The sequence below is a fragment of the Copadichromis virginalis genome, linkage group LG7 (genome assembly GCF_057382275.1).
Source record: "Copadichromis virginalis isolate Kocher_CV1m ecotype Utaka linkage group LG7, C_Virginalis_male_GT1.1, whole genome shotgun sequence".
Taxonomy (NCBI): Eukaryota; Metazoa; Chordata; class Actinopteri; order Cichliformes; family Cichlidae; genus Copadichromis; species Copadichromis virginalis.
This window is the reverse complement of record NC_140624.1, coordinates 15820574-15842503: the sequence shown is the minus strand read 5'-3', so window position 1 is coordinate 15842503 and position 21930 is coordinate 15820574. Positions and strand designations below refer to the sequence as shown.

The window sequence follows — 21930 nt, the reverse complement described above, 5'->3', positions numbered from 1 at the left end:
AGCTGGCGGCACAATTGTTTTATTTAAGGAATTAACTAATTACTCTTCATTTCCACTATGCGTATTCACATTTAAATGAATTGTTTCTTGTAAGATGTAAAAACTAATCATAAATATCTCACAGAAATTTGTTCAACTTCAACAACATTTACAGATTTATCTAAGAGAAAAGCAGTGAGTCCACACATTATATCTTCAGCTTTAACCAAACAGTTTTCTTGCAGTTTGGTCGGACGAAACTGTTAAAAGATTAAAACATCAGGACAACTTTCTCCCTCGCAGAGAGAAGCTGAGAGCCAGTTCTCCACATAACAGTGCTATGTTTTGTTTAAGCCTACAAATTGCAATAAAAATATTTATATTAATTTCAACAATAATGTTTTTTCACTTGCATTGTTAGGGTTTAAAATTCCCAAGACAGTAAGGCAATTCAGTCTACAGTCATTTCTCTGTGTGTACATATTTACTTGACAAACTCACTATAGGCTATGTTTCTAATCCAGACCAATCAAATGAGGACACTGCAGCACGCTGGTTTGACCAGGCGCTTAAGGTGACATAGAAAAGGATCTGTACACACTCCTTGTGTATTTTTCCCCTTTGGTTTTGTACTATAAACCTTATGAAGTAGGAGAAAGTAGTGGAAAAACTATTTACTCTTATATGAATGACAAATGACATCTTGGGCCACGAGGAATGCAGTTCAGTAGTATCACTGCTATTAATGCATGTGTTGAACAACTAGTATTACTACTTATGAAATTGAAGGGTTTTCCAGCTGCCATCGGGCAAGAAGTCGCCAATCTGGTGCAGGGCTAATACACAGAATTGCACAACCATTCACGCTTGCTTTCACACAATTTAGAATCACCAGTTAACCTAACCTAACAGTCATTGGACAGTGGGAGGAAGCCAGAGTGTTGTGGAAGAACATGGGAGCTCTGTGCAGAGAGACTGCAGACAGCTGGTGGAGTCAAACCCTGGACCTTCTTGGTGTGGAGCAGCAGTGCTAACCACTGCACCGCTGTGCTGCCAGGTCATGTTAAACACAATAAAAGAGATAAGGTTGATGCTTGGGGATGTTGTGGAAGTTTTCCATTAAATAAAGCCTGCAGACAAGCGGTGAGCGGTAGCTAACATTCTTTAATCACAAACAAAGAACAGAAAACCAAGCTTGGTGGAGAGCCTGCATGATCGTGGGACAGACTGTCAGCAGAGTCTCTTAAGTGGCTCTCACTTAAATACCTTCTTCAAAAACAAAAGGCAGTACACAGCTGTTTCACACCCTAAGGTTCACACTCCCTTGCTACCTCCCAGAGTCATCGAAGAGACAAAAGATTCTTCCTGTGGAGTTGTCTGCTTCCCCCAACTTCCTTACCAGACCCCCACCCTCTGTCTAACTGCATGAGTGTGAGACATGTTAAAATCCAGTGGCACCAAGGCATTATACAATAAAATAATCTGAATAATGCATAAATAAAAGAAATTCCTATACAGGGATTTTGATCTGATGTGTCTTTTGTCCTCTGTCCCTCCCATCACGCCCAACCACAGATTGCTGTCCCTCCCTGAGCCTGGTTATGCCTGAGGTTTCTTCCTGATAAAAAGGGAGTTTTTCCTTCCCTCTGTCGCCAAGTGCTAAGTGTTAATGGGGGTCATCTGATTGCTGGGGTTTTCTCTGTATTATTTTGACGTCTTTGCCTTACAATATAAAATACCTCGAGGCAACTGTTGTTGTGATTTCGTGCTATATAAATAAAACTGAATTGGATTAAATGTGTGTCTTTTTAAATGGCACCATGCTTTTTACGTGATAAAATTATAATATAATATTAACTGTAGCTGCTGATGTCTCATCACTACAGTGCTTTGACTGATTTTTCCCTAAAGTTATTATACATTCATGTGAAAATGCACTTTGAAGAGTTTTTTTTTTTTTTAATCTCTTGACATATATATATTCCCACCTCCTTGCAAACCTTTTTCTTTCCATATGATTTGTATGATTTTGTTTTCATATGATTTGGCAGATTAGTGAACACCACAGCACAAATAAAACCTAGAATATGTTTAAGACTTGCTACAGTGACCAAAACACTTTTTGTCAAAGATCAGTTCATGTTGGATGAAATTTGAATAGCGCTGCACTGTAATGTGACACGGACAAAATACAGACATTAGTAAAAGAACATCAATTTCAAGCAAATTTAAAAGACCACACAAAAAGAAAAAAAAAACCCATGATAGATTTTAAACCTCTTTAACATGATTCAAAAAATTTGTGAAGTGTAACCAAAAGCATGAGTGTTAAAGTGATTGTTGTGGTGCACTCAGTGACAAACAGTGGAAGAAAGTTTAGAAACCAAACACTGGTTGTCTCTGCAGAAACTTCACTTCATCTTTCAATTTCTGGGATTTATCTGTAAGGAAAAGTATTTGCTTTAACAAAGTCAGATATCACTTTGAGAGTTACACAATCACTTTAGCCTCTTTTGTCAGTGCACTGCTTTAGAGGAGACAATAAGCAGCTTCTTCCAAAACCTCCCTAAATACAGAGGCGTAGATATGAAAACAACAATAAGAGGAGAAACATGAAATGAATCCTCAGTCTCAGTGAAATAAGTCCCCTATCTTCTCCTATGGGGGGCAATTAGGCTAATAAGACGATGACTAAGGAATATGATTAGCTGAAAGAAACCCAGCAATAAAAAGCTCCATGTGATAAGCTCCTGACCCCTGCTGAGGCTACAGCAGCACTTTGACTCTTCTTTATTGTTTATAAAGGATGGTGTCTGCAGTAAATATTTGAATTAAGGCACAACAAAAGAGTGTAGGGACATCTTATTAGTAAAAAAAACAAACAAACAATGACTGCTAACTTACTGTTATCATAACATAAAGTAATTTAACTTAGGTGCTGTTAAATTCTGGCTGTGTTTTGTTCTTCTCTCAGTCACGGAAATGGTTTAGGTTGGCTCAAAACAGGTGATGATAACAGTTAAGCCTCTCTCACACACACTGGAGCCACACTAGCCTGTGCCACACTGTGCGATACATTTTGAATTTGCGTTAGACCGTATCAGAGTGCCATTGAGTCTATTGACTCCTAATTAACCATCTTTGCTTTCAAACAAGATGGTAATCCGGCTGTAATTAGGGATACTGTCTCACACACGTTGGAGCCGCCTCCACGAGCAATCTTACTTACAGTCAGGGAAAAAGGGGAATGAAAGGAAGGCTGCCTTTGGAGTAAATAAATGAACAAGGCCGCATGAGGACGCGAAAGAAAGAGAGGTGGTCACTGAAATATACTGTAGCGTTCAGGCACACAGAGTAATGGGGACACTGAATAGGTGGGTAGACAAGACACAAAGACATGCTGAGAGCAGATTATGGAGATAAAAATGTTTAATGAGAGATGTACAGAGGCCTGGCTGCAGGACAGGACATTAAAAAAAAAACAGGCGCGAAACATGTTTCATGCTTTACATTTTATTAACTAGTTACAACACAGCATTGGGAACAGGAGTGAGGTCGGGGAGGAGGGGGTGATGTTTACCACATGATTAGCTTGATGATGACATTTCCAGTGACAACAGCTGTGCAGTGGAGGCCATACAGTACATTAAAGCACATGAAGTTAGGATGAGGGGGGTAAAAAGAAAAAAACCCACGATGGAGCTATGACATCATCCTACGCATTCAACTTTACAAACTAATGCATGGGAAGGACAAGGCTAAAAGAGCCACTTGTCTCCAAACGCGCACGGGTGCACTGACACGCACGCACGCAAACTCCCAGCATGCGGAGTAGTTGCTTTGCCCCACAGTGTATCGACCACAGTGGGTTTGTAACGATTGCAACATGGTGCAGACCGGCTGCAGTGGCTGACAGGAATATTATGTCATTTCGGAGAGTGAGCCGGGCGCATTTTGGCTCCGTATAACCCGCTCATCCGTTTGACGAGATGTGGGAGGCGACGGCTCGGCTCATCGCAGTCCCCCCTTTTCCTTCTCTCCTCAACCTGCATCACATCATCATCATCACCATCATCACCATCATCCGCACCGAGAGTGATACTCACCACATACGCTTCCTGGGTGGAAGACAATGTTCTTTGTTGGAGGCGGTCACCCCCAGAGCCAGCTGCATAACAGTAATGTATTTCTGGTAATTCACCATGGTACTGTCCACCGCTACTAAAAATCCAACCCAAAGAAAAGCACAGGTGATCATATATTTCTTTAGTCCCTGGCATCCGCCTCCGCTGCGTCTTCCGTGCTCAGCATCACAACGCCATTTCCAGCGCTGAAGGACTGACAGTGAAAACACTCCCCGAGGAGCTGAGAGAAAGGTGCCGTACCGCTGCGACCCATGTCTGCAATGACACTCTGACCGTGTTTTTTTTTTCTTTGTTTTTTAGCTCTGGCAAACACACCGCCGATCCATCCGAACTGTGATTTTTTAAGTATTTTTTTTTTAGTATTCTTTTTAATGACTACGGTCAGGATTTGGACATTATCTCCTTCCTCCTGCCTCCTCCTTCCTGCCCAGGGTTGGAAACACTCTCTTAAAAACGCTGCAGCGTCCAGGCGTCCGTGTGTGTGAGGTAGGGGAGAGAGTGTGTGTACAGTGTAGTCAGAGGGGAGCGACTGGGAGGGAGGGGAGGAGGGAGGGGAGGAGGAGGGGGGTCAAGGGACCGATTCATTTAGAGATGGTCGCTTGTAGCATCCATTTAGGAAGTCGAAAGTTTGCCTTTAATTACTTTTTAAAGGTTGGTTCTGTTTTTTTAAAGTCGACTACCTTTGTTAGGTAATACTTCCGGGAAGCGGTAATGACTTGCAGGGGCGTAACTAGGAATTCAGAGCTCCCTGAACACCCTGCCTCTCCTGATAGATGAATGATGCCTAAATTCCGTTTTGTTTTGTTTTTTCAAAAGGGTCCTGGTGTGCTGGATAAGTAGGCATGTCTCCACCAGTTTTATTGCATTTTAATATAATATATATATATATATATATATATATATATATATATATATATATATATATATATATATATATATATATATTTGTGCTGCTGTAGCCTCATATATATATTTAATAGATATATTAAAAAGGCATGAACATTTTTTTGTATCGAAAAATTATCAAACCGTGACACCAAAGTATCGAACCAAAGCGTGAATTTTGTGTATCATTGCACCTTTAATATGTGTATATATATATATATATATGAATAAATATACATATACTTTGGTGTCACGGTTCGATATTTTTTCGATACAAAAAAATGTTCATGCCTTTTTAATTTGTCATTTATTAAAATTAGAAATATATATTTTAACTCAAAAGTACAGTTTTTTAATTTAATGTTGCTGAAACAACAAAATAATTTAAAAAAATCTATCTGATCGAGAAATCACAGAGAAATTACAGATCGAGTTTATTACAGAGAAATGGCTCTTTCCAAAATAAAAGCTATACTATCCGCTTCTTCTGGGCTATATTCTCAGCAGCATATTAAACATATCAGGTCCCCATAAGGAGAATCATGTGCTAACGGCTGTCTAAATGACTCGGGTAAGGTTTGTAGCATGCGTGCTTGTTGTTTTTGTCTGCTTCCACTTGTCTTTGCACTAGGATGATGTCGGCGTAAATGTGCAGTCATATTCGTTGTGTTCCCACTAGTGCTGTCAGCGTTAATCTCGTTAAAATGACGTTAACGCCATAATGCGGCAAATCTCCGTTAACGAGTTACCGCGGATCGCCCCGTGCGTGGGGCTGGACGACGTCAACATGTTAAGAAGCTAACAAGCTAACGCACTAGTTCCCGCCAATTGAGCATTGCGTGGCACATCCGACATACTGTTTTACTTTTGTCCATGACGCGCTTACCTTCAGGGTCATGCTTCACATGAAAACCAAGATAGTTCCAAACGCCAGATCTGAATGAGGGTGGGGGAGGTTCAGTTTCGGGTAGCGTTGAGGCAGTTGCCATGTTGCAACGAGCTTAGCTTCTGTCTTGCTAGCTTGCGCTGCGCTCAGTGGATCTGCACTCGAAAGTGCAGCCTAGGTGGAGTAGTCGAACGCAGATCCACTGAGCGCTCAATACAGACAGCATCGTCAGAAGTAAAGTTGATAAAATAAATTAAAAATTTTGTATTGTTCGATACATATGCGTACCGAACCGAAAGCACTGTATCGAACGGTTCAATATCGATATCGAGTATTGTTGCACCCCTATATATATATATATATATGCAAATAAACAGGTGTAAACAGGTGTTTATCCATCTATAAGGGTCCAGATTGGACCCTTCAGGCAGTTGTACAAAAAAAAGTATGACAGGAATGACTACTGATCCACGTTTTCTGCAGCTGCCAGTGTCCGATTCCACAACCAAGTATAATCCCCATCTTACTGAATAAATTATGACATATGGGAAACATGTGACATACAGATAAGCTTCTATTATACTAAAGAGATGAAAAAACTGAGGCCGATTAATGCAGCAGATTGTCTATATGGCCGCACTGTCACACACCAATGGTGATGCAACTTGGGGCTCTGTGTCCCACCCGAGGAGTTTTCTGCATGAGGACGGGAAAAATCAGCAGTCCTCCACTTATTGGACAATCTGGTCTACCTCCTGAGCCTCAGCCACCCCTCGCAGGGGAAAAAAGACCAGTGAGCGCACTCAGACAGAAATGCCATATTTTTATCATGCTTTAGGTCTGACTGACCCCAAGTATTTTCAACCCATAAGCCTGTATGTGCTTAGACTTAAACAGTATATAGCTTGGTGATCATATAAAAAAAAAGTCCTTATATTTTATCTGGTAATGAGGGTCATAATGTATGTTTTAATATCATTTTATGCCGATTAGCATATAATTTTGAGTTTAAAAAAAGAAAAGAAAAAGAAAGTTCTCACTCAGTTCTGAATGTCCAGTGAATGTAACCAGTAACTTGGAGATTTTGATGGTCCTTGGTGATTACTCTTAACTTCCAAAGGATAACAGAAAGTAACGGATTACTTATGTTACTGTGCATTTTTTGGCTTTGTTTTCATATTTATGTATGACATAGATTAGTAGACAGTAACAGGACACGGCTGATGAGTAATTTTACCTTGAGAGTTTTCCACAAGGCTTGCAAATACCACAGAGACACCAACGAGAATCATACTTAATTGTGAGTCTCCTGTCCAGTTTTCATTGTCTGGGATGTAGAAAGAAGAAATTGAGCACCCAGAGGGCAATGCATGCAGGCTAACTGAGCAGAGAGAGGCTGCACTTTGAAAGACATGCAATGACAGTATGAGCTAACCCTAACCCAGGGTGAATATAAGTGGAATGTGTTCACAGTTTACACTTGTCTTTTAAACCTCATACAGTTTGAATGCTCAGTAAAATGATTTGTAGCTGTCACAGTTGCTCATAACAACCAGTGCAGAGTTATATGAATGAGAAAGTCTGAAGATTACAACAAATTCATCAGTTCTGTGTGTCTGCTTAACCCCATCCGCACATAAAGCATGTGAACAATGAATATTCACCAGAGTATCAAACACAGTATGATGTAATTTTATTGGACTTTTTCACTGGAGACACCCTCGTATTTATTTTATTGAACTTCTTTCCAGGGAATTATTACGCTCCCTTATTCTTCTATCACTGGGTTATGAATTCTGTGAGCTCATACCTCTTACAACCACATTATTTTTTAACTGCCTTATACATATTCACATCACAACCAACCATCAGCTATTCAAAGAGATTTATGTCTCGTCTAGTTTCTGTTTTACGAGAGTGCATAAGAACCATTTTCTTTTAAATTGTTTTATTTTTAAGCCCCAATAACTAAAAAGGCAAATATGGTATATGAACTAAACCTTTGATTGCAGTTCATGAGGTAGCATTTATAACAAAAAATATCTAATATCAGTTATCCAATGTAAAAGCAATATTTTAATGCTTTTTTCTGCCTTTTTGATTATGTTTGTGATTGCTGAATTGGAGTGAAGTGTGGTCGTAGTAGCTCTGCCTCAGTGCCCACACCACCTGTCATTAGCAGCAAACAGACGCTGGCGTGGGTTGCTTCCCAGTCAATAGACTGACACAGAGGTGCCGTTGTAAGCTTCAGAGTAAGTCGATTAGTCTAGACTTTGAAGTCTTAGAGGACACCTGAGTTTCTGAACTGCACCTCTCACCCTCACCAGCTCAGACATAAACAAAAGATAAATGGAAACTGGGGAGGTTTTATACTACATACGTCTGCTGCGAGCAGCTGAATTGATCATTTAACTGTTGTGAGCTGAAGGCATTAGCTAATGATTTCATTTATATTTTAAAAAATCAAAATGAAAAATCAAGTTTGGCAACGGTTTCGTCATCCAAATGATTTCCACCATACAGCTAAACAGACAGAGCATGACACTAAAGCTGCCAGTGTCAGGGGAGCAAATCCCTCTGTGGCCGACGCTGCTAAAAATGTTTGCACCCGTGATGTCGTGTGTTCTATCCGCGAAAGTATCCTAATCTACCCAACTGACAGTGTTAAACTCTCATTGGCAAACGCAGGGTGACACTGCGTGTGTAACGGTACAGTGAGCTTCTAGAGTAAATGTTCATATAGGATATGATGTTTTAGAAATAACTAGAGCTGATATGCTGAGAATGAACATCAGGCGTATTCTGAAATGTAAAACAGCCCTTTTGGTGGTTGCCAGCTAGTTACTTCTGGGTGACTGGAAGCAGAAAAGCCTTCGGGGCTTTAAAGGAACCTAAATTCACCCAGTGCTCATATGTCCATAAGTTCATTCATCCAGTACCTGCTGATGAAAAGGCTTCAGTGTGCATAAAGTAAATATGATTCAGTTTAAAAGCAAAATAAAACATATAGTGATTTATATGCATAGACATTAAATGCACCTGCAAAGCCTTGAAACGAGCTTGGCTCCTACACAGGTTTCTGGAGCAGACAGACTATAAAGTAAGATATCAATTAATACATATTGCTATAACTATATAAACACTAGGTTTTCATCCATTGGTCTCATATTTCAGATATTTTTAAATTCCAGTATTTTCAAAGTCAGTATATTTCAGTTTGATTAATCTTTGGATGCATATCATAGATCTCATTTACTTCATTCATTTGTGTAGAAATCACTAAGTAAAATTTCTTAAAGATGCACAGAATTGCCCAGTAATGACATTAAGATAGACATAAAATGATCTAATGTGTAGTAATGTTAGCGTAGCTTTCATTTTTAACTCATGACAGTGAGGATATGAGGTGAGAGTAACGGTGTAGGATTTTGGTTTGTTTTGAAAGTACATCGGCTAAATTGTGTGTAATTAGAAAACAGCACAAAGTAGAATTTAATGATCTTCTATTAGTGTCAGGGCGGCACGGTGGTGTGGTGGTTAGTGCAGCTGGCAGGGCCTTTCTGTGTGGAGTTTGTGAGCCTGTGAACCAATTAAACTAACGTCCAAAGACATTAGTTTAATTGGTGATTGGTGTCAATGTAGATATGAATGGCTGTGATAGATAGTTAAATTATCCAAGGTGTAACCCACCTCTTCCCCTATGACACCTTGGGATAGACTTCAGGCCAGATGTGACCCTGAGCCTTGGATATGCAGAGAAAAAACCTATGGATAGATCATTAGAGGTACCTTCCTGTAGACTTTGTTAGATAATTCAGTTTCTTATATAAAAAAAGCCTCTTTGCTTCCTGTTCGTAGCATCTTGAACCCTGTCAACAGTCAGCTAATACATCGATAATGGAATCATCAGTGCAGAGTTGCACTCCAGCAAACCTACCAGCAAAGCACCGTGTCACCTCCCATTGACTAGGATGCCACTCAGATAAGTCCCCTGATTAATCAGACTCTGCACATCATCATTATCAGTCATGTAAGACACGGCAGCCATTAAATGATAGGAAAACTGCTGAGGACACACACAGAGACATTACCGAAGCTTCTCTCTATCTCCCTCTGTCTTTTGTTTTCACATGCACACATACACACTGCAGGGGGTGTGTATGGAAACCAGTGGTAGTGTGTCAGTGGGGAAGCACTAACACAACAGTGGGTCAGTGGCTGTGCTGCAGTCTGAAGCCCACTGCATTTCCATGCACACTCCACTGCAGCACTTTGATTGCACACTGGCATCCCCCTCCTCTGCATCTCCACTGAGGAGCCGTCCCCATCATTACCCTTCTCACATGAGAACCCACTGCTGACATCTCTTATTGTGCGCCGCGCACTCACACGCTCACGCACGCCAAAACCAGCGTGCTCACACAGACACACACAGGTACACGTGTGCACAATTAACACACTAAAGTCCTCGTCTTTCTTTCTTTTCTTTTTTTTCCAAGCAAGTAAATAGGACACACAGGGCTGCCCTTCTTTCTTGTGTCCTTCCATTTGCTTGTCCACTTCTTTCTGCACAGCAGAATCAAAGCTGGTTTGTAGGACTCGGAAGCTGCTCCCAGAGGAGCCAAACCTGGACGAAAGCCCCGAGAACCACAACCGCTGTAACACTGTGATTTATTACTCGTGCACCAAACAAAGAGGAGTTCACAGAGAAAGTCCTCTTCACATGAATGCACTGCACCAAGAAGACCAAGAGTAATGAAGCACTCGCACACGCACGCACACACACACACACACACACAGTCACACCTCAGCGCTGTCGCAGTGCTTTCTCTCTGTGTACCGTGAGGTGAGTCATCAGCACGGAGAAGCATAACCTCAGCTCCAGCTAATCTCTCCTCTCCTCCTCCACCTCCTCTTCAACCCGCCAGCATCTCATTTTCTCCACTTATGGATGAAAGCATGGTGCCTTACATCATGGCTGCTGGCTCACGTATAGATATAAGGCCTCAGAGCCAAACACACAGCCAACGCATCCTGGGTAATCACCTCATTTTCCATAGGGGAACGGAACAAATGCAGGTTTTGAAAAATAGCCAGTTACTCATTAAATATATCTGTGCAATCATGGCTTACATGCCTTTGAATTTTCACTTCAGTACAGGCTAAGAAACCTTTGCACATTCACAGATGAGTGCTCAAGAGGTCTTGAGTGTTGATTTTAAAACCAAGAATAGCTGCATATTGTAAACAATCTGGCAACCAGCGGCCTTTAAACTGGATTCAGCAAGCTTCCCATCATTCCCTGCACCTTCCCTGTGGGTACACACAGGTTCTCAGTGCCCTTTAAGGCAGAAGCCTGGAGATGTGATTAAATGCTGCGTGTTCACTCTCAGTCAGCAGGATACTGACCAGAGGCAACAAAAAGCCAAACTAATAAACACAGTGCCTCTTTGAACCCACACAGCTGACAATCAATCTGCTCCTCTGCTGTGGATCAGAGAAAGTGTTCAGAGAATAAAAGGGGGGAAAAAACTCACATGACTTCACATAGTTCAAACAAGAGGAAGACATTCCCAGGTTGCCTTCACATTTATAACAAGGCAGGCAAGCAGTCGTGCTTCACGCTGTCACACTGGGACACATGCTGGCGCACAATTTTTGAAGCCAAGCATCCATCACTTGAGGCAGTTTCTGTCCTACTTCTTCTAGAAGTGAACAAACAAAAGATTACGCTTTTTTATCCTGATATACATGCAGACAACACTGCCCGACGCTTGATTCGCCAGATGTAGTGACATTCGCATTAACAAAGACAAGTGCACTGAAAACAAGCCATTCACAAAACCTGCAGATGCATGTCAGAGACGTCAGTTTCCAAGGAGCGTCTTCGTGTATACGGCTGAACACGAACAGGTGAACGCACAAACAAAGCATCAATCCTGAAATGAAATTTTAAGAGGACTTACATTGGCTTGTTAGCGTACTGCATCTCCTGTGGAGGCTCTGTGACCATTCTCTGTGCTGTTATGCTGTTTAGTGTGTTGGTTTGTTTCTGTCAGCCTGTCTGTGTGTGTATGTGTGTGTCTATGCGTGTGTGTCAGTGCCCAGGGCCAAACCACTAGGATGGCTGTCCCCATGCTGACTTAGCTGTCATACATTAAAAAGGAACGGCCCAGGGAGCATATCAGCTTGCCTGTCCCTTCACTTGAAGCATCACAAACGCCCCCCAACCACCCATCCATGCTACCTCTCATACACACACACGACCCTCACACTATGAAATATTTTCTGCCCAACCCCCGCCACCGTGCAAGCTGGGCCAATGGAGGTCTCCAGAGGTCCACACACACACACACACATCCAGAAAGACACCGTCACTCAGTCACGACGCATTCAGAAGGGCTGACACACTCTGTGACAAAAAACACCCTCGCAGGACTTTGTCTACCAGGCTCGCTCTCTTACATACAAAAAAAAATCAACAAACTCACCAGAGGTCATTTTATGCGCCTCTTTTCTGCAGTTTTATTTTTAGCGGTGCTGTGACTGTTTCAGTGCTGCATTGCTTAGATTATTCCTAACAATATTAACTCATTTGGTCTTTTTGATTTTTTTAAATAAGTATTAGAATAAAATTCTATTACACCTCATGCAGTTCACAAGTTTACATTCACTCATCATGGACATTAATTTCATGTTAATTTGGGGCTTTTAATGATTTCTCTGAACTGTTTAAGGTCTCTTGTAGTCATTTCTAAACCACTGCAGATTCAAAGATCATCAGTTAAAAATCATTTATGTAAGTACAAGTTATTTAGACCTTTACCAAGGACTGAAAGAAGACCAAACTGTCACCCTTACCAAAACCCCGACCTCAAGTCTACTGAAAATTTGTGGAACGTGTGGATAAACCAACCAATTCAAATGAACTTGACCAATTCTGCCCAGATGAGTTGTCAAATATCTAACAATAATTATGCCTCGTTGGTGGCTACCATGGGTCTAGTAAAGTTCCAACTTGCTAGAGGACACTTACCATATTTTGGCAAGGGTGTATGTAAATATTTGAGCCTTTATGTATGACATTGACCCTCTTTGAATTCAAGAAAATCCAAACTAAATTCAAAGTTATTTTTTAATCACATGAAAGATGGGTGCTCTAAAATCATCCCAGCCGTGGAAAAAGAAATCTTTAAAAGGCTAAAACTATTCAAACATTCATGCCCATAATGAGCGGATATTAACTTTGTATCACAACTGAAAACGATCTTCTGCATTTTGCATTGTTTCGTCACTCTTTTAGTCACAGCTGTTAATTTGTCATCGATCTGAATGTTTAAAACATGGAAGGATGATTTTATCTTCTCGTAGAGCATCATGTGATTCAGCAGAAATAAAACTCAACATGACATCATTGATAGGGTATGTAAAGCAGTTCTCACCTGGAGTCAAATATGGGGTCGGTGTACATGGGAGGCGAGCACAGAGGTTGCTCTCCTGGAGTGTTTGGGGGCGCAGTGATGCCCCCTTTCTCGCCCTGTCCTGAGACACCATCTGTAGGAGCAGATTAATATTTTAGCCCTTTTTACAACTTGGCTGATTTACACCTCTTTCTCTCTGACCGGGTGAACAAGCAGAAGAATTCATGAGCTGGTAATTGTGGGAAATTGCCACATGTAAGGAAGACACTCACTTCTCTTTGTGAGAGTGTGTTTTATGTAAAAACACATTAACCTGGAGTAGTGCGGCACAGACAAGGCCCTGCATTTGCACCCACGTTGAGGCCATATGTTGTCAGAGGCTAGTTAGGAACGCTGGCGGCTCAGTAATCCCCTCAGCCACCCAGATTTAAGAAGCTATTTTTGCTTGCTATTAGTCTGTTGTGCTGGATTACTGCAAAGTAGTTTAATTTCCTTTGTATTGTACTTTTTATATGTGTACATAATTAAAACTTTTGAACATGTAAGTGCAAAGCTGCCACAGATTAATGAGCTGAAACATTTTTATTAGAAAGACCCTCTATGACCTCTTGTTTTTGTGCTTTACTGCTTAATGGTGTAATTAGAGGCTTATTAATGTTTTTACCTTCTCCATCCAACAGAAAACAGGTTAGCAGGTGAGGACAAACTTCCTCCAAAACAGAGCAGAATGAGCTGAATGCAGCAGGCCCTTTCGAGGACAGGTGGTCCAGGAATATCTCGGTCCGCTTCTTGTCCGAATCCTGTCCCAGTATTTCCTTGTACTCTCCCAGTGAAAAAACCTTGTCATACACCAGGTAAGGAAGTACACTGTTGACATCCAGCTCGCTCAGGATCTTTTCTCTGTGCTGCTGGAGAATCTTAGCTGCCCATCTCTGCTTCTTCCTGGCACATGGCTTCCTGCCAGACCTCTGCTGCTGCTGTCTTCTTTGCCTCTTCACGAACCACCTCTTGGTGCCACTGCCAAACATCTTCGAGTTGAGGAAATCCACCAAAACTTCTTCCACAGCTCTGTCAAAATAGTTCCCAAAGGAGGGGAGGTGCATATTTCATGCCAGTGAAGAGACCTTGCCACATATTTCTTCAAGCCTCCCTTTGTTGTTGTCTGAGTCGTTTATCTGGGCCAGGAAGAGACAATCTGGACAGTAGCTGATTTCTAGCTGGGTACTTAGCGACACTAAGAAGATTAACAGACTCTTAAGTACACCAATGCACATTGCTCACCAGCGCTTAGACACCCTCAACATATTTTGCATTATTTTCCTGTCTTGTTGGAAGATCAAACATTCACTAAAGTCTTCATTTCATATCCGTATGGCCCATTTAATTAAAAATGTGTCTAACTAGTTTTTCTGTTCTGTTACAGCCCAGAAGATAATTTAGAACAACCATGTCAGAAGGCTCCACAGTTATTTTGGGTTGTGCTGACTGGCCTCGAAATCACCAGGGACTTACAAAACAAGGAGTGCGAGAGTCAAATCCTCTACCCATCGAGGAAAACTGTGTAAAGTGAATGAGACATACTGTTAGGCTGAGTAAGATGGGAGGAACTCAGCAATCCGCAGCTCAGCAACTCTCCTAACAACTCACCTTCCTGGATATTGCTGTGAGAATGTGACACCTGATTAAAACAAGATTAGAACATTTCGTCACGGGCACTGACCCATTAAATCCAGCGTTACTCCTGCTTAAGGAGAAGCATTAACACATGAGGAGGAAAAAGGGTGTTTCAAGGGGAGCTTAATGTATTTCAATGAAAATCTATTAAAAAGAAAAGACTAATGCAGCACAAACCAATATGACCTTGAAGTGGATTTTATCAAAGTGCTGTGGAAAAAAATAAACGCCTTTACCAGAAGATGGTGCTATTTGATCAGTGACTCCTGCACATGTGGCCATAATAGGCTTTCATTAAATATTCACCAGGACCAAAAACTGAGCCAAAAGTAATACATCACCGAATTTGAGAAGTATGAATACAGAAACAGCTCGTTATAAAAGATGATACAAAACAGGGGCTGTGGCAGAGATCATTTTTACAGTGGTCAGGCTCAGATCGTTACTCGCGTCGGGGTGGAATAGAAAATGAGTTTTTCTTCTATGTTGAGAATTGCTGCAGGCTAAATAATCACTTTTACGTCAGTTACCGTTGTCATTAGCCTAAGCAGGCATGACTTATATCTGAACAGACACCAAGAGAACTTAGAAACTTTTAAAAAAAATTTAAGCCTTAGTGATTAAAAAAAAGGACCATTTGGTAAAAGCTTTGTTTTTTCTTTATTCTTATCGAAAAAGCTCATAAAATAATTACAGTGTAACTGAATGGCTGCTCTGTTAAACTGTATCTCTACTGGAAGTTAGAAAAAAAGAGTATTCTGTGAGTATGTGCATAGCACTTTAACATGTCTCATCATCACTAGATGGGACTTGGTCATGGCCTCAGATTGCACCAGGGAAGACAGCACTGTAGTTAGTGTAAATTATGATTTGCTGATATAATTTTTATATTCTTATTTTTTAAAAAAATATGTGCATTATAATTTGTGTATTATTTGTCTTTAAAGGGCTAAAATTAACCAAGAAATATTTCAAGTTTTTCCAGCAGGAAAGCAAAAATACATGCTAACACACCCACATTTCAGACACAAATGTTCATTTAAACTGTACTTTAAACAGTTCATTTAAACAACTGCCTCGATTGAAGGAAATGTAGTGAAAGATTTATTTTTGTTATTTACCCACTTGATATGATTTGACTGGGACCTCCTGCAGTGGTGTGGTAGTTTTGTGTTCTGAGTTTTACAAATCATTCACACTCACTCAGCTACTTTAGTTGTCATCAGTAACAACAGAGAGGCATAAGGCCAGTTGTACATGCAGTTTTTCCCTTGTATTAAGCAAAGGAGGACATGTTTGCTCCACGGTGTTGCCTGTCTGTGGAACGCTGAGTCTTTCTCTTCCTCTGTCTAACTGCACAGCCACCTACTGTGCTTTGCACTTATAGAGCACTCTGCTCCGGCCCTACATCTACTATAATGGGAGAGAGGTTAAGTAGCAGATGCAAGCCAGGTTTACCATTCTTTGCAGCACCCTAAACCTACAGCTAAGCCAGAGAACCACACCGTGCTGTCATTCTATATTAGGTACTCCTTTTTTTTCCTTTTTTTTTTAAATGACATCAGAAACAGCAGTATGCGACATTACGTGATGGCAGAGCTTCAGTTCATCCTTTGTCATTTTTTTTTTTTTTTTTTTTTTTTTTTTTTTTTTTTAATAAATAGGACAGGGGGAATGAATGAGAGAAAGAGGGGGAGAGAAAGAAAGAAAACCAAAGGGGAGAAGAGACGGTGAGAAGGGGGGGGAAGAGAGAGAAAAAAAAAAGAACTCCTGGGTCACCTGTATGGAGAAAAAAAGAAACAAAAAAAACAAACAGAGGAGACAGCAAACAACAAAGAGCAACATAATAATAGAGAAAACAAAGCACCATCACAATAAACTAGCTAGTCATAGATATCAATATTTACTAAGTAATAAACGATATTGTGCAGCACGCAAGATAGACAGCGCACAGTGTGCTTTGAGGCAGCAGCCAAGAAAGCTTTAGTCCGCGTCTGTGAATACCCATGTGTGCATACCTGTGTGGATCAGCATGCTTGCATTCCAAAGGTTTCTCCATGTAATGATCTGCTAGGGAGTGTGGGGGGGCCACAGCCCCGTCCTCCAGGGTGTGAAGTGGGTATGGAGGAGATCAAAACTCCAGACATCCAGAGGCCCCCAGAACACAAGAGACCAAGGAAGACCAACAGAGGGGCAGCCGCGCCACTGTTCCAGTAAGAGTTGAGGAGAGTCCCAGATGAGGGCTCGCCCAGCAGCCGCGGAGCAGAAGTCAGGGGGAGTTGCAGTGACGCGCCCGTGAGCTCCGCCGGCCCCCAGCTGTGCCTGAGTGACCGAGCCCCAGGCCGAGAGGCCGGGGGCACCCCACCTCCAAAGGGGCCCGAGCGAGCCCCAGGCCCCAGGCCCCGACAAGCGGCCGCCAAGGAGTGAGCCGGTGTGTACCCGGACGCCCACCCCCAGATACAAAGAACCACCAACACACCGACACCTGAGGGAGTCCGCCACCGGCAGGGGAAGTGGTGGTGGGTGGAGATAGGCCTCCAAACCTTGGAGGGCCTGAGGTGTCCCCAGAGAGGTGGCGTCTGATACCCAACCTGACATATAGACACAGACATACAGGCACACACAGACACAAACATCCATTCCCACCCTCATGCTCTCATATGCACTCACTCCACACTCAACCAACGTGGAGACAGACATAAAGAGACGTTGTACACACAATCACACTCCCCAAGCGTACTCTACAAACCGGGTCTAGGTGCCCCCGCCCCTGGAGGGGGGAATTGCACCCAGACCCAGGTGGTGTTACCCTTTTCCCTGCGGTGGGGAGAGGCAGACCACCCCGACTCCGCAGCAGCAGGGAGGCCCCACACCCCAGACCGCAGTCGGACGGCCAACTCCTCCTACTAGCCCTCCCGCTCCAGCAGGCCGCAGAGAATGGGGGTGGGAGAAGACTCCAAACCTCCCTCCACCCGCTCATTGTAGTGTTGATGCATATGTGTTCTAAGGTGCAATTAAAACCCAGGAGGGCTTGGAGCTATATTAGGTACTCCTTGCTATTACCAGGTTGAATACTCATTTGCCTCCAGAACTGCCTGAATTCTTCATAACATAGATTCAACAAGCTGCTGAAAGCATTCTTCTGAGATTTTGCTCCATATTGAAATGATAGCATCACACAGTTGCTGCAGATTTGTCGGCTGCATATCCATGACGTGAATTTCTTGTTGAACCAAATCCCAAATGTTGGACTGAGAGCTGTTGACAGTGGAGGTCATTTCAGTACAGTGTTTAAGAAACCGCTTTGAGCTTTGTCATGTGGCTTGTTATCCTGCTGGAAGCATCCATCAGAAGATGGATACACTGCGGTCATAAAGACATGGACAACACTCAGGTAGAGGCGGCGGCATTTATTGATGCTCATTAGACTAGACAACGTTTTTGCAATCTTCTATTGTCCAGTTTGGTGTATTGCAACGCTGCCACATTCAAAGTCACTTAAATGACCTTTCTTCCCTATTTTGATGCTCAGTGTGAGCTACAGTGGGTCATCTGGTTGAGCTGATATTTGAGTTAATGAGTAGCTGAATGGGTCTGGTTCACAGAGTAGCTGCTGAGTTTAAACATGACCTGTATTTTGATGCAGGTCAAAGTTCAGTGTCAGGTGCATTTATTGCATACTGAATCACTTTGATTTGACTGATTTATTGTGTCTCTTAAGAGCATTCCTGTGGTGGATAAAGTCATTCCTGTCTCATTTGTTGTCACTTTATTTTTGTCATACACAAACAAACTATATATGTCGTGGTCCCTCAGTCCTTTCCGGCTGATCAGGTTTTATTTTCTCTCTATCTCTCTGCTTCAGTTTCTATTGCTTCTATTGCTTCTCTCTTCTCCACTTCTCTTTCTCTTTCTATGTTGTTGTCTATGCTACTGGGTGGGACTCATTCTGGGTTCCCGCTCTAGACTCTACACACCTATGGAAATCCCCCACCTATCTCCAATTATCTCATCAGCAGCCACAATCCAGATAGTTGCTGGCTGTCATTCTTTGCTGGATTGTTGAACAATCTAGTTAGTGAAGTGCTGGCTGCTTCTGTTTGTGTTTTGCCTTGAATTGAATTCGTGTGTGTTTCCCTCCGTACACATCTTCCCTTGATTACTGCCCTGGGGTGTGCTGAGCCTGCCTGAGAGAGAAATGAGTTGAGGAGTGTCCGATGTTTTGATGCCTTTTCCCCTGTATCCCTGGAGCCCCATTTCCCCTTGTACACTGTATATAGCAGAACTGGTGATGACTGCACATAGACACACTGAACTTTCACCTTTCCGAGTTTACTGAGTCCACTCCTTCCAGTAAACGTGACAATGCACATGTAGACAAAGTCTTTCTGCGCCTATATTCACAAAGCTCCTTATCTCCTTGCCTAACAACTGTTTATTATTGTTTCTAAAAGCATGACTGTATGTCCGGAATTGATGAAAGGTGTCAGACGGCTGTGTACACATCTGCATCAGTGCATCAAAGGTCACAGACCATGTTCAACAACTTTGGTTTTTTACTGAGTGCTTGCTGTATTCAAATAATTCCTGCACAATGCATAAATAGAAGAAAAACACACTCAAAGAGTGGTGAGCATGTTCCCTCAGACATAAAATGACACCTCTTCAAGACATTAAGTGTACTTTCAGCCCTGGATCCTATTTTCTAAAAGATGGCTCGTCTCGCTTGTTTCTCTGACAGCAGCATTTTCTATGTCAAGGTGACCGAGACCACAGCTGTTTTAGCAAAAAGAAAATAGGACCATTGTAGAGCAGCAGGATCTCAGTTTTTCCACAACCACAACTTCACCACATCTGCAATAATACTAATAATAAATAAACCGGTAAAAAAGAGTTTTGCAGTTATTTAGACTGGCATGTTTATCAATAAAGGACATGCAGGAAAGACTTATAGGCAAACGCATGCTTACTGACTGCTTTGTCATAAATTTTAAACCTCAATTCCAGAGTTTTTGCCAGATTTTTAAAGCTCAGAATTTTTTTTAATCCAGAATATGATCTTTTTATTTACATTTTTTAAGTCCACCCTTAAATTCTTGTTTTTACACTCAAGGCTACTTTATATCCTCACATTGGTAAGACAGATCAAGAAACCTCAGCATCAGACCAAATGCATTACCAAACATTAATACACATTCCCTCGGTTCTGAAGGACAAGCTGGAGAACTCTGGAGTGGACCATCACCTCACTACCTGGATTTTGGACTACCTCACCGACCGACCACAGTATGTGAGGACTCAGGGCTGTGTGTCGGACAGGGTCGTCTGCAGTACGGGGGCCCCACAGGGAACGGTTCTGGCTCCGTTCCTCTTCACCATCTACACTGCAGACTTCTCCCACAATTCCACCCAGTGCTTCCTGCAGAAGTTCTCTGATGACTCTGCAATAGTCGGCCTCATCACTGATGGGGACGACAAGGAGTACAGAGGTCTGACCCAAGACTTTGTGGACTGGTGCCAGCTGAACTACCTCCAGATCAACGCCAGTAAAACCAAGGAGCTGGTGGTAGACTTCCGCAGGCACAAGCATTCTCCACTGCAACCACTGAACATCCAGGGTATGGACATTGAGGCTGTGGACAGCTACAGGTACCTTGGTGTTCATCTGAACAACAGACTGGACTGGACTCATAACTCAGACGCCCTCTACAGGAAAGGGCAGAGCAGGTTGTACCTGCTGCGGAGACTCAGGTCGTTTGGGGTGGAGGGCCCACTCCTGAAGACCTTCTATGACTCTGTGGTGGCTTCTGCTATCTTTTATGGTGTGGTCTGCTGGGGCGGCAGCATCTCTGCTGGGGACAGGAAGAGACTGAACAGGGTGATCCGAAGGGCCAGCTCTGTTCTAGGATGCCCTCTGGACCCAGTGGAGGTGGTGAGTGACAGGAGAATGGCGGCTAAGCTGTCATCCCTGTTGGACAACGTCTCCCACCCCATGCAGCAGACTGTGACAGCACTGAGCAGCTCCTTCAGTGGGAGACTGCGGCACCCACGGTGTGGGACGGAGAGATTTCGCAGGTCTTTCCTCCCCACTGCTGTCAGACTCCATAATAAAGACTTTAACTGAACAAACACACACATCCACACATGTGCAATAACACTAAGTGCAATAATCTTTTCTGGCATCGTTGTATTTTTACTCAGTTGTATATAGCATTCGTATTCTATTTTTATCTTATTGTATATTTTTATTCTATTTTATTCTACTGTATATAGTATATTATTTTATTCTATTCTGTACAGCTGTGTACTGTATTTATTCTTATTGTATTCTAATTTTTGCGTCATAACTTTTGCACTGTCCACTTCCTGCTGTGACAAAACAAATTTCCCACGTGTGGGACTAATAAAGGTTATCTTATCTTATCTTATCTTACATAATAAAATAAAAACTTGAAATGAAATGAAGCAACCTGATCATAGTGGGGTTTTACCGATCGACGTCACGCACAAAGAGAACAACTGAGGTTTGTTCTTTAAAAATATCTTTTCGAACCAAATGGTTTTTTTTGCATAGTGTAAGTAAGGCAGCAGTTAATTATTAACTGATAATGAAGAAAAAAGTAAGACCAGCTATTAGTTCTGCTTTCAAATTTAATGAATTTACCAGAGTGGCACTGTTTTAAAGTTTAAATACATTTGTAAATGTGAATGTGCCATGCAGGTCGGATCAGTTCCAGTTCCAATTCTGCAGATCTGAGTCAACTGTGCCATCCCATTGTTATTACATATTTACAAATGAAAGGCTTATCCATTATCAGTGACATTATGTTCTACTGCCTGAGATCGTAACCTGAGGGTAAGGCTGCATACTTAATCTTTAATCACAGCTCTCTGTTTGCGCTCCCATTACACATTTAACAATGAAATTTTTTTTTATCTA

The 21930-nt window shown here is 42.1% G+C and overlaps 1 protein-coding gene across 7 annotated transcripts in view; it reads right to left on the bottom strand.

Annotated features, from left to right (window-relative positions):
• tjp1b (tight junction protein 1b) overlaps positions 1–4629 on the bottom strand; it is a 65180-nt gene extending 60551 nt beyond the window's left edge. For all 7 annotated transcript variants that reach the window (XM_085462101.1, XM_085462103.1, XM_085462104.1 and 4 more), the window contains exon 1: positions 4086–4629. In XM_085462101.1, the coding sequence (XP_085318227.1) occupies positions 4086–4237 (152 nt within the window). In that variant the 5' untranslated portion in view covers positions 4238–4629. The remainder of the gene's footprint in view (positions 1–4085) is intronic.
• Between the last annotated feature and the right edge of the window lie 17301 nt (positions 4630–21930).